General features: G+C 43.7%; 1 protein-coding gene across 3 annotated transcripts in view; it reads right to left on the reverse strand.

Annotated features, from left to right (window-relative positions):
* Positions 1 to 12,527, reverse strand: part of LOC115193720 (disintegrin and metalloproteinase domain-containing protein 12) — a 154,175-nt gene that overhangs the window by 7,415 nt on the left and 134,233 nt on the right. For 2 of the 3 annotated variants that reach the window (XM_029752665.1, XM_029752663.1), the window contains 3 exons: positions 10,498 to 10,684; positions 10,045 to 10,147; positions 1,188 to 1,436 (listed from right to left, as the gene is read on the reverse strand). In XM_029752665.1, the coding sequence (XP_029608525.1) occupies positions 1,188 to 1,436; positions 10,045 to 10,147; positions 10,498 to 10,684 (539 nt within the window). The remainder of the gene's footprint in view (positions 1 to 1,187; positions 1,437 to 10,044; positions 10,148 to 10,497; positions 10,685 to 12,527) is intronic. The other variant, XM_029752664.1, reaches the window with a different exon arrangement.

Raw genomic sequence — 12,527 nt, forward strand, 5'->3', positions numbered from 1 at the left:
AGACAATTGAGACAGGATTGTGTATGTGTGCCATTCAGAGGGTGAATGGTCAGGACAAAAGATTTAAGTGCCTTTGAACGGGGTATGGTAGATGCCAGGCACACCGGTTTGAGTGTGTCAAGAACTGCAACGGTGCTGGGTTTTTCACACTCAACAGTTTCCCGTGTGTATCAAGAATGGTCCACCACCCAAAGGACATCCAGCCAACTTGACACAACTGTGGGAAGCATTTGAGCCAACATGGGCCAGCATCACTTTCGACACCTTGTAGAGTCCATTCCTAGAAGAAATGAGGCTGTTCTGAGGGAAAAAGGGGGAGGGGGGTGCAACTCAATATTTGAAAGGTGTTCCTAATGTTTTGTACACAGTGTATACTGCTCATGAGTTTGAATTTCATCATTATGTCATGTTTTGTTAAAAAAATAAAAAGTACAAGAGAACCTGAGTGCCTTGGATGTACAGATACCATATTCTGATGTTTTTTCTCATTGGGGAACTGAACTGAGCTAGGCTGCTATGGAAACCAAAATATACACACACACTCCATTCCCACATATGTGATCCATCAGTTGCCACACCTCAACAGAGAGTACCTCAGGAGAAGGATGCATTACATCTATATCTGTCTCTCTCCATCTCCTGCATGGTCTTTCCTTACTTCTGGGAGCAGTTATGTGGTTTATATACCAGAGAGAAAAGTAACGTCTTAAAGTTAATGTCTGTTTTTACGTGCATCTGCTAGTGTACACTGTGCCTCATAAACCTGTGGACAACTGACACGGTGCTCCACACATACAGATCAGCTGCTTGCGTGAGCCCTGAGCAGACAGATAGACTTACATCCTCTATACACAGCCCCGCTGGCTCAGCACAAACCACGATGTATGGAGAACTGTAGGGCTGTTCCAATGGTTATAGCAACACACTATTTAGTATGTAACGTCCATAACTTATGCATTGTGTAGTAGTATGGGTATTGGGACCTAAGGCAGGTGTTATGAATAAGTGAGTGAAGATGTATTCCGATTGTCCTTTTGGAATATGTTCTTAGAATTTTATGGATTGTGGAAATTCAATCAACTTTTTACTATGTCGATCCGAGCTAGATCAATTTCCAAAGAAATCCCCAATAAGGGAAATCCATCTGTTTTGTATTCATGGTGTATAGCTGAACAGTTAGTACTAACCTGGTCCATTCTGTAGGGCTGCTGTCGGGGCAGGCTGTGGAAGGGCGGTGCCCGTGGTGGGGAGAGGGCGGTGTGGGCTGGCAGAGCCTTGTGGTGGGGTGGGACCGGTGGCAGGGGCTGCTGACCCACACTCAGGGAGACAGGCATGGGGTGGCTGATGTGGAGGGGCTGGTAGTGGGGCAGCCGCCGCAAGCTGTGGGAGTGGAAACTGTGTGGAGGGAGGAGAGGCTCCGAACTCAGGTGTGATGGCTGGGGATATGGAGGTAGAGAAGAGAGAGCTGTTAGTTTGGGCTTCAGCTATTATGTTCTCCTCAGTCTGCTCCTCCTTGTCTCACCTCATTCAGAAATAAGAATGAATTGAACATGCTTAGAAGCTCTAACCCTGGCAGTTGACTGGTAAACTCATGGGCACACTCGCAATGGCTGCCTGGTATTTCTATGGTATTTTGGAACGTTCTATCAACTAATGCTGGATTGCCATGGTACTGTTGAATGTTCATTCAAATGATTCTAACTGATGTGGCTCATGCAATGGAATTTATTTTTGGGGAATGTGAGTTGACTCAACAAATCACAGCACAGATTGAAGGGTACACTTCCTGCTTTTACTTCCTGGCATGGGTACACTCCAAATGGCTGCCAGTCCACCCATTATGCCATTATTGACTATTCATTATTATTTCTATGGGTAAAACTATACCTACGTTCTCTGTCATAGAGATGATATTACTATGAATTAACAGGTGTCATAGGCAGTCAATAACAGAAAACATAGTTCATGAATTTAACACATTGAAATGGTCAACGACAGCACCAAATTGCCTGTCCAGAACAGCTGTTAGCCCTCCAGAATAAGCCTAATTGCACCTGAGATAGCTGGACTGACTGAACTGGCCTGGACTGCAGCTACGCCAGGCAACTTGCAGAGAGTCTGCTGGACATCTGGACAGTGGGAACCGTGACTGCCAGAACAAACAGTAAACAGCAGGAGTGGGACTACAGCAAACTGTTAGTTAGACACAGGTGAAGCAAACTGTTCAGATACAGTAGACAGATGGACTGAATACTGCTGAGGAGCCAGCCATGTTCACTATAAGATACTGGTATTGGAGACGGAACTGGGCTAAGCATCTTCCTTCTTGCCTAAGCCAGCTAACCTTTACCCTGAACTCTGACCGCAATGATACACTCCAGCTGTTCTCCATGGGAATCGACTGGCTGTTTGAATGCACGCACACATGCACACGCACGCACATCCCTCAATGCTTATCAATTCAAACACAAGTCCACCCCAATTTGCCTCCTACGCTTGAATCAATCAACTCTGTTCTCCTGTGTCCCTGTACACAAACACTTTTCATTTCAGACAGAACCCTATAATGATACTGCATCATGATTACCATTTCATTGAAATGGACCGCAGCATCTCAATTAAAGTTCCTTCAGCCTTCTGCCAGCAATACTGGCCTCATGAATATTTCTTCAAGGGAGAGCCGCTGAGACTAAATCAATTATCCGCTTAGCCGTCAACTTGTTTTGACAATAAGTCTGGAATTAATAGGTTCAGATAAGCATGGCAAGTCTCAGTCCAAGTTGATTCCTTGTTGTGGTGCTGCGGTTCTGATACAGTATGATTACATTAGAAATCTAATGGTGTGACAGTTTGTCAGCAATTGGTTTGTAATACTTCTTTGCTAACACACGTTTTAGTTTTCCCTACATCCATATCCCAATATTTTATACAATGCAGAGTGTACTTGTTACATCATCCATTGTGTAGGCCTGTGAGTGAACTATACTAATCAATTGATCATAAGGGAAGGTTGGGGGAAAAAAACCTGAGTGCGGAATCCAGCTCCCTTATTGGTCACGTACACAGTTTAGCAGATGTTATAGCGGGTCAGAGTATGTGACTGGTGCCAGATTCCCAAAGGCCGGAGCGGCGGTCTTCTCGCCCGCTCCAATTTCGCTCCAGTAGCGCTCACTTCAAGAGCTCAGGGCATGCCCGCCCCAGCATGCATCTGTAGTCTACTTGTGTGCTGCTATAGCCCCTTGCTTAAGCTGTCATAGAGTTCGCTAAATATTTTCATAAAGAAACTGATAAATCACACAGGTGCAAAATCAAGGTGACTTACAAAGATGAGGACCAAGAGTAAGAGAGGGAGTGTGGTGATGTATTGTCCACAACTAAAGAATCATTGTGGAATCTGAAAATACACTTATCCCAAAAGCATGATAGTGTACTTACTACGTGCACATGCTAAAAGAAAGGTACCATCGCATGAGCCTGAAGTCAGACTGGCCAAACTCATGTTTCTAAAAATGAATTCAAAAGCACTAATGAATCATTTTTAGTTTAATTTGTATTTAATTCAAAGTAAGTCCCAGCCTACATTCAATTTATAGACTTTAATACAATGAAATGTTGTTTAAATGCTGAGCACTTTATGTCACTACCAGCCTATTGTGTCACACTCGCAAATGCTTCAATGTATTTCTTTGTAGGCTATAGCCTTGAAATAATTCAAATAATATAGCCTAAATAATTCATTTCCATTCCTTCTTAGGCTCCCTGTCTGGCTCCTGACCTAAACTCAGCAAAATAAGAACACTTTTCATTCAAGTCGATATGGTTTGGTTTCAATACTTAAAAAATAATTGGTAGGCCCAGATAGTCAAAAAAATAGATGGCTGTTCCATCTACATGTACACACAATACCCCGTGATGACATAAACATGTTTGCTAATGTATTGATAATGAAATACAGAAATATCTTATTTACAAGTATTCACACCCCTGAGTCAATACTTTGTACCTTTGGCGGCGATTTAAAGTTAAGTCTTTCTGGAAATGTTTTTAAGAGCTTCCCACACCTGGATTGTGTATCATCTGCACATTATTATTTTCAAAATTATTCAAGCTCTGTCAAATTGGTTGATGATCATTGCTAGATAACCATTTTCAGGTCTTGCCATTGATTTTAAAGTAGATTTAAGTCAAAACTGTAACTGGGCCACTCAAGAACATTCACTGTCTTCTTGGTAAGCAACACCAGTGTAGGTTTGGCCTTGTGTTTTAGGTTATTGTCCTGATGAAAGGTGAATTCATCTCCCAGTGTCTGGTAGAAAGCAGAGTGAAGCAGGTTTTCCTCTATGATTTTGTCTGTGCTTAGCTTCATGTTTCTTTTTTAAATACTACCCAGTCCTTAACAATTACAAGCATACCATAACATGATGCAGCCACCGCTATGCTTGAAAATATGTAGAGTGGTACTCAGTAATTTGTTTTATTGGACTTGCTCCAAATATACTATGACTTTGTATTCAGGTCAAAAAGTTAATCGCACTGCCACATTTTTTGCAGTATTACTTTAGTACCTTGTTGCAAACAGGATGCTTGTTTTGTAATATTTGTATTCTGTACAAGCTTCCTTCTTTTCACTCTCAATTAGGTTAGTATTGTGGAGTAACTACAATGTTGTTGATCCATCCTCAGTTTTCTCCTATCACAGCCATTAAACTCTGTAACTGTTTTAAAGTCACCATTGGCCTCATGGTGAAATCCTTGAGCGGTTTCCTTCCTCTACGGCAACTGAGTTAGGAAGGACGCCTGTATCTATGTAGTGACTGGGCGTACTGACATACCATGCAAAGTGTAATTAATAACTTCAACATTCTCAAAGGGATATTCAATGTCTGCTTTTTTAAATTTGTACCCATCTACCAATCGATGCCTTTCTTTGTGAGGCATTGGAAAACCTCCCTGGTCTTTGTGGTTGGATCTGTGTTTGAAATTCACTGCTCGACTGAGGGACCTTACAGATCATTGTATGTGTGGGGTACAGAGATGAGGTAGTCATTTAAACCGCATGTTAAACACTATTATTGCACACAGAGTCCATGCTACTTATTATGTGACTTGTTAAGCACATTTTTACTCCTGAACTTATTTAGGCTTAACATAAAGGGGTTGAATCATTACTGGCTCAAGACATTTTAACTTTTCACTTCTAATTCATTTGTAAAATAAATCCTAAAAACATGATTCCACTTAGACATTATAGGGTATTGTGTGTAGGCCAGTGACACAAAATCTAAATTTAATCTGTTTCAAATTCAGGCTGTAACACATTTTGAAAAAGTCAAGGGGTGTGAATACTTTCTGAAGGAATATGAAATGTGAATAGAAAAGGTGTGTACAGCAGTAGTTATATAGGATGAGCCATGACTAGAATACAGACGCCTCACAAGTGCTCGACTGGCAGCTGTATTAAATTGTACCCGCAAAACACCAGTCTCAACATCAACAGTGAAGAGGCGACTCCGGGATGCTGGCCTTCTAGGCAGAGTTCCTCTGTCCAGTGTCTGTGTTCTTTTGCCCATCTTAATCTTTTATTTTTATTGGACAGTCTGAGATATGGCTATTTCCTTGCAACGCTGCCTAGAAGGCCAGCATCCCGGAGTCGCCTCTACACTGTTGACGTTGAGACTGGTGTATTGCGGGTACTATTTAATGAAGCTGCCAGTTGAGGACTTGTGAGGCATCTGTTTCTCAAACTAGACACTCAAATGTACTTGTCCTCTTGCTCAGTTGTGCACCGGGGCCTCCCACTCCTCTTTCTATTCTGGTTCGAGCCAGTTTGCGCTGTTCTGTGACGGGAGTAGTACACAGCGTTGTACGAGATGTACGAGCTTTAGTTTCTTGGCAATTTCTCGCATGGAATAGCATTCATTTCTCAGAACAAGAATAGACTGACTAGTTTCAGAAGAAAGTTATTTGTTTCTGGCCATTTTGAGCCTGTAATCGAACTCACAAATGGTGACGCTTCAGATAATCAACTAGTCTAAAGAATGACAGTTTTATTGCTTCTTTAATCAGAAGAACAGTTTTCAGCTGGGCTAACATAATTGCAAAAGGGTTTTCTAATGATCAATTAGCCTTTTAAAATTATAAACTTGGATTAGCTAACACAACCTGCCATTGGAACACAGGAGTGATGGTTGCTGATCATGGGCCTCTGTACACCTATGTAGATATTCCATTAAAAATCAGCTGTTTCCAGCTACAATAGACATTTAAAACATTAATAATGTCTACACTGTCTTTCTGATAAATTTGATGTGATTTTAATGGACAAAAAAATGTGCTTTTCTTTCAAAAACAAGGACATTTCTAAGTGACCCCAACATTTTGAACGGTAGTGTACATATAAAATGACTGCATTTCCGTCTTTTGAGCTTCTAGTCATGAAATTGATGCAGCCTACTCAATCACTTTTTATAGCTACTGTTTACAGGCCTCCTGGGCTGTATATAGCGTTCCTCACTGAGTTCCCTGAATTCCTATCGGACCTTGTAGTCATGGCAGAAAATATTCACATTTTGGTGACTTTAATATTCACACGGAGAAGTCCACAGACCCACTCCAAAAGGTTTTTGAAGCCATAATTGACTCAGTGGGTTTTGTCCAACATGTCTCTGGACCTAGTCACTGCCAGAGTCATACTCTGGACCTAGTTTTGTCCCATGGAATAAATATTGTCGCTCTTAATGTTTTTCCTCATAATCCTGGACTATCAGACCACCATTTTATTACATTTGCAATCGCAACAAATAATCTGCTCAGACCCCAACCAAGGATCATCAAAAGCCGTGTTATAAATTCTCGGACAACCCAAAGATTCCTAGATGCCCTTCCAGACTTCTTCCACCTACCCAAGGACGTCAGAGTACAAAAATCGGTTAATCACCTGAGGAACTAAATTTAACCTTGCGTAATAACCTAGATGCAGTTGCACCCCTAAAAACAAAAAACATTTGTCGTAAAAAACTAGCTCTCTGGTATACAGAAAATACCCGAGCCCTGAAGCACGCTTCATGAAAATTGGAACGGAAATGGCGCTACACTAAACTGGAAGTCTTCCAATTAGCTTGGAAAGACAGTACCGTGCAGTATCAAAGAGCCCTCACTACTGCTCGATCATCCTCTTTTTCCAACTTAATTGAGGAGAATAAAAACAATCCAGAATGTATTTTTGATTCTGTCGCAAAGCTAACTAAAAAGCAGCATTCGCCAAGGGGGATGGCTTTCACTTCAGCAGTGATAAATTCCTTAACTTCTTTGATGAAAAGATCATGGTCATTAGAAAGCAAATCACGAACTCCTCTTTAAATCTGCATATTTCTCCAAAGCTCAGTTGTCCTGAGTCTGCACAACACTGCCAGGACCTAGGATCAATTGAGACACTCAAGTTTTTTAATACTATATCGCTTGACACATTGATAAAAATAGTCATGGCCTTTAAAACTTCAAGCTGCATACTGGACCCTATTCCAACTAAACTACTGAAAGAGCTGCTTCCTGTGCTTGGCCCTTATAACACATTATAAACACCTCCCTATCCACCGGATGTGTACCAAACTAAAAGTGGCAGTAATGAAGCCTCTCTTGAAAAAGCTAAACCTTGACCCAGAAAATATGAAAACAACTATCGGCGTATATCGAATCTCCCATCCCTCTCAAAAATGTTTGAAAGAGCTGTTGCGCAGCAACTCGCTGCCTTCCTGAAGACAAACAATGTATAAAAATGCTTCCGTCTGGTTTTAGACCCCATCATAGCACTGAGACTGCACTTGTGAAGGTGGTAAATTACCTTTTAATGGCGTCAGACCAAGGCTCTGCATCTGTCCTCGTGCTGCTTTTGATACCATCGATCACCACATTCTTTTGGAGAGATTGGAAACCCAAATTGGTCTACACAGACAAGTTCTGGCCTGGTTTAGATCTCATCTGTCGGAAAGATATCAGTTTGTCTCTGTGGATGGTTTGTCCTCTGACAAATCTGTAAATTTCGGTGTTCCTCAAGGTTCTGTTTTAGGACCACTATTATTTTTACTATATATTTTACCTCTTGGTGATGTCATTCGGGAAACATAATGTTAACTTTCACTGTTATGCGGACAATACACAGCTGTACGATGAAACATGGTGAAGCCCCAAAATTGCCCTCCCTGGAAGCCTGTGTTTCAGACATAAGGAAGTGGATGGTGGCAAATGTTTTACTTTTAAACTCGGACAAAACAGAGATTCTAGGTCTCAAGAAACAGATCTTCTGTTGGATCTGGCATTTAATCTTGATGGTTGTACAGTTGTCTTAAATAAAACTGTGAAGGACCTTGCATTACTCTGGACCCTGATCTCTCTTTTGATGAACATATCAAGACTGTTTCAAGGCCAGCTTTTTTTCCATCTACGTAACATTGCAGAAATCAGAAACTTTCTGTCCAAAAATGATGCTGAAAAATGTATCCATGACTAATGCAATGCTCTACTTTCTGGCTACCCGGATAAAGCACTAAATAAACTTCAGTTAGTGCTAAACACGTCTGCTAGAATCTTGACTAGAACCAATAAAATGTGATCATATCACTCCAACTGGCTTCCTGTTAAGGCTAGGGCTCATTTCAAGGTTTTACTGTTAACCTGCAAAGCATTACATGCGTTTGCTCCTACCTATCTTTCCGATTTGGTCTGTACATACCTACACAAGACGCAGGCCTCCTTATTGTCCCTAGAATTTCTAAGTAAACAGCTGGAGGCAGGGCTTTCTCCTATAGAGCAACATTTTTATGGAATGGTCTGCCTATCCATGTGAGAGATGCAGAATCGGTCTCGACCTTTAAGTCTTTATTGAAGACTTATCTCTTCAGTAGGTCCTATGATTGAGTGTCGTCTGGCCCAGAGGTGTGAAGGTGAACGGAAAGGCACTGGAGCGACAAACTGCCCTTGCTGTCTCTGCCTGGCTGGTTCCCGTCTCTCCACTGGGATTCTCTGCCTCTAACCCTATTACGGTGGCTGAGTCACTGGCTTAGTGGTGCTCTTCCATGCCGTCCCTAGGAGGGTGCGTCACTGAGTGGGTTGAGTCACTGATGTGATCTTCCTGTCCGGGTTGGTGCCCCCCTTGGGTTTGTGCCGTGGTGGAGATCTTCGTGGGCTATACTCGGCCTTGTCTCATGGTAGTAAGTTGGTGGTTTGAAGATATCCCTCTAGTGGTGTGGGGGCTGTGTTTTGGCAAAGTGGGTGGGGTTATATCCTGCCTGGTTGGCCTTGTCCGGGGGTATCGTTGGACGGGGCCACAGTGTCTCCCGACCCCTCCTGTCTCAGCCTCCAGTATTTATGCTGCAATAGTTTGTGTTGGGGGCAAGGGTCAGTCTGTTATATCTGGAGTATTTCTCCTGTCTTATCCATTTACATTTAAGTCATTTAGCAGACGCTCTTATCCAGAGCGACTTGTCCTGTGTGAATTTCTCTCTTTCTCTCTTTTCTCCTCTCGAAGGACCTGAGCCCTAGGACCATGTCTCAGGACTACCTGGCCTGATGACTCCTTGCTTTCCCCAGTCCACCTGGTCGTGCTGCTGCTCCAGTTTCAACTGTTCTGCCTGCAGCTATGGAACCCTGACCTGTTCACTGGACGTACTACCTTGTCCCGGACCTGCTGTTTTAGACTCTATTATTTGACCCTGCTGGTCATATATGAATGTTTGAACATGTACTGGCCATGTACTGTTATAATCTCAACCCGGCACAGCCAGAAGAGGACTGGCCACCCGTCAGAGCCTGGTTTCTTCCTAGGTTCCTGCCTTTCTAGGGAGTTTTTCCTAGCCACCGTGCTTCTACATCTGCATTGATTGCTGTTTGGGGTTTTAGGCTGGGTTTCTGTATAGCTCTTTTTGACATTGGCTGATGCTTTATAAATAAATTTGATTGATATACAGTCATGTGTAACAGTCTGTGTTCTACTAAAGTGACTATTGGGGATAATCAGTTGCCCATTACCTCCAGCAGAAAGAGACCCACCTTGTATATGCTGGTACCTGGAGGCTTGGCTGGGGGCTTGCGTCGTGGACTGTACATGGACTGAGTTTGGTTGGGGCTGGCTGGTCTGGTCGACCCAACTGATCTATAAGGACAGAAAGCTATCATTTCAACTACTATACAAGTCTTCTACTAACTGATAACTACTATTCTACAGCTCTCCTACTATTCTACAGGAGCTGCAGCTTTGAGACACACAGTAACAGGCCTTCTTCATTGAGGACTATGTGAAGGACTACTGGTATGTGTTTTTCTCTCACATGGTTAGTGGAGTCACAAGGGTACCATTGTTGTGAACATATCAAATCACCAGAGAGAGAGACCATGGGACCATGATGTCATTTCTACAAGAAAATCATCTCTAGAAAAGTAGTCTATCTTGACATACAGAACATAAGAGTAAACACAGGTGTGGGAGGAGGTGTCCTACTGTACCTCAGTTTCTCCATGGTGGTTTTCTTGTTGGTGAAGAGCAGATGGACCAGAGTCTTCCTCTTAAGGAATACCAGGAACCCAGCGCCCATAAGGCTGAGGAGGGTGGCCAGGATTGCCACAGCAACCACCCTGCTGTCGGCTGACGTCACATACGACAACACGCACATTAATACACACACACGCACATCTACGGCACGGCACAAACAGGACACACACAGAGAGTGTTAATAGAAGCCACAGCAGTGGTTTAGTACATTTGACATTATTTCCATAATTATTTCCTTTTGTTCTTGAATGACCAGGCAGGGAAAATGTGCACCAGGCAGGGAAAAGTTGTACCGGGCAGGGAAAAGTTGTACCGTTGTACCGGGCAGGGAAAAGTTGTACCGGGCAGGGAAAGTTAACTTGATCACTCTTTTGTTGCTGAAAATTTTCCTGCATAGCAGGAAATGCAAATTTAAAAAGGCTTCTAAAGCTAGTCATTTATTTTCCTGCTGTAGCAAACTGGCTCAAATTAAGTTCCTGCATCTGTAGTTGTAATGATGAATACAGATTTATAATCTTAATTTGACCTATATTGTTACAACATAATCCTGCAGCAACAGGATTTGATTGTTTAGTCCATAATGTTGCTTGATATCTGGTTAGGCTGGCCAAAAGTAGGCTACATGAAAAGTGCAATACTATTAATATATCTGTGTTAGTGTGAATTTTCTGTGAATTTATGTAAATCACAAAGCTCATCTGCATTTCCTGTAGTGCAAGAAAATTCTCAGCAACAAAAGAGTGGTCAAATTAATATCCTACATTTGTAGGTAACAGGTAGATCTGTCAAAATGAATTAGCTTGCTGTAAGCAGGTGTCACGGTCGTCGTCGGTGAAGGAGGACCAAAACGCAGCAGGTATGTGTATGCTCATCTTGAGATTTATTAACTTCCAAAAATGAACGTACAAAATAACGAACGAACGAACGAACAACTACAAACAGTCTGGCCAAGCAAAGCTCAACACAGAACAATCACCCACCAATAACAAACACAAACACACCCTAATATGTGGGACTCTCAATCAAAGGCAGATAGACAACACCTGCCTTCAACTGAGAGTCCCAACCCCAATCAACACAACATAGAAACACACTCACCAGACTACACATAGAAATACATAAACATAGACCATAACCCGGAATTACTAAATCAAACACCCTTTTAACAAAACACACCACCCTGAACCACATAAAACAAATACCCTCTGCCACGCCCTGACCAAACTACAAAACAATTAACCTTATACTGGCCAGGACGTGACAGTACCCCCCCCTTAAAGGTGCTACCCCGGAAGCACCTTAACAAAAAATAACCCCAAGCAACACCAAAAGAAAAATTCCCCTTTTCTAAAGGGAGGGAAGGGAGGGTGGCTGCCGTCAACGATGGCACTGTGCTACACCCCCCCTCCCCAACCCACCTATTTCTGGAGGTGGCTCCGGCTCAGGCCGTTCCAGGCTGTCTGGGCAGTCTGGCAGCTCGGGACAGTCTGGGCAGTCTGGCAGCTCGGGACAGTCTGGGCAGTCTGGCCGCTCGGGACAGTCTGGGCAGTCTGGCCGCTCGGGACAGTCTGGGCAGTCTGGCCGCTCGGGACAGTCTGGGCAGTCTGGCCGCTCGGGACAGTCTGGGCAGTCTGGCCGCTCGGGACAGTCTGGGCAGTCTGGCCGCTCGGGACAGTCTGGGCAGTCTGGCCGCTCGGGACAGTCTGGGCAGTCCGGCCGCTCGGGACAGTCTGGGCAGTCCGGCCGCTCGGGACAGTCTGGGCAGTCCGGCCCCTCGGGACAGTCTGGGCAGTCCGGCCCCTCGGGACAGTCTGGGCAGTCCGGCCACTCGGGACAGTCTGGGCAGTCCGGCCACTCGGGACAGTCTGGGCAGTCCGGCCACTCGGGACAGTCTGGCCACTCCGGCCACTCGGGACAGTCTGGCCACTCCGGCCACTCGGGACAGTCTGGCCACTCCGGCCACTCGGGACAGTCTGGCCACTCC

This window comes from Salmo trutta, chromosome 5 (genome assembly GCF_901001165.1).
Source record: "Salmo trutta chromosome 5, fSalTru1.1, whole genome shotgun sequence".
Lineage (NCBI taxonomy): Eukaryota > Metazoa > Chordata > Actinopteri > Salmoniformes > Salmonidae > Salmo > Salmo trutta.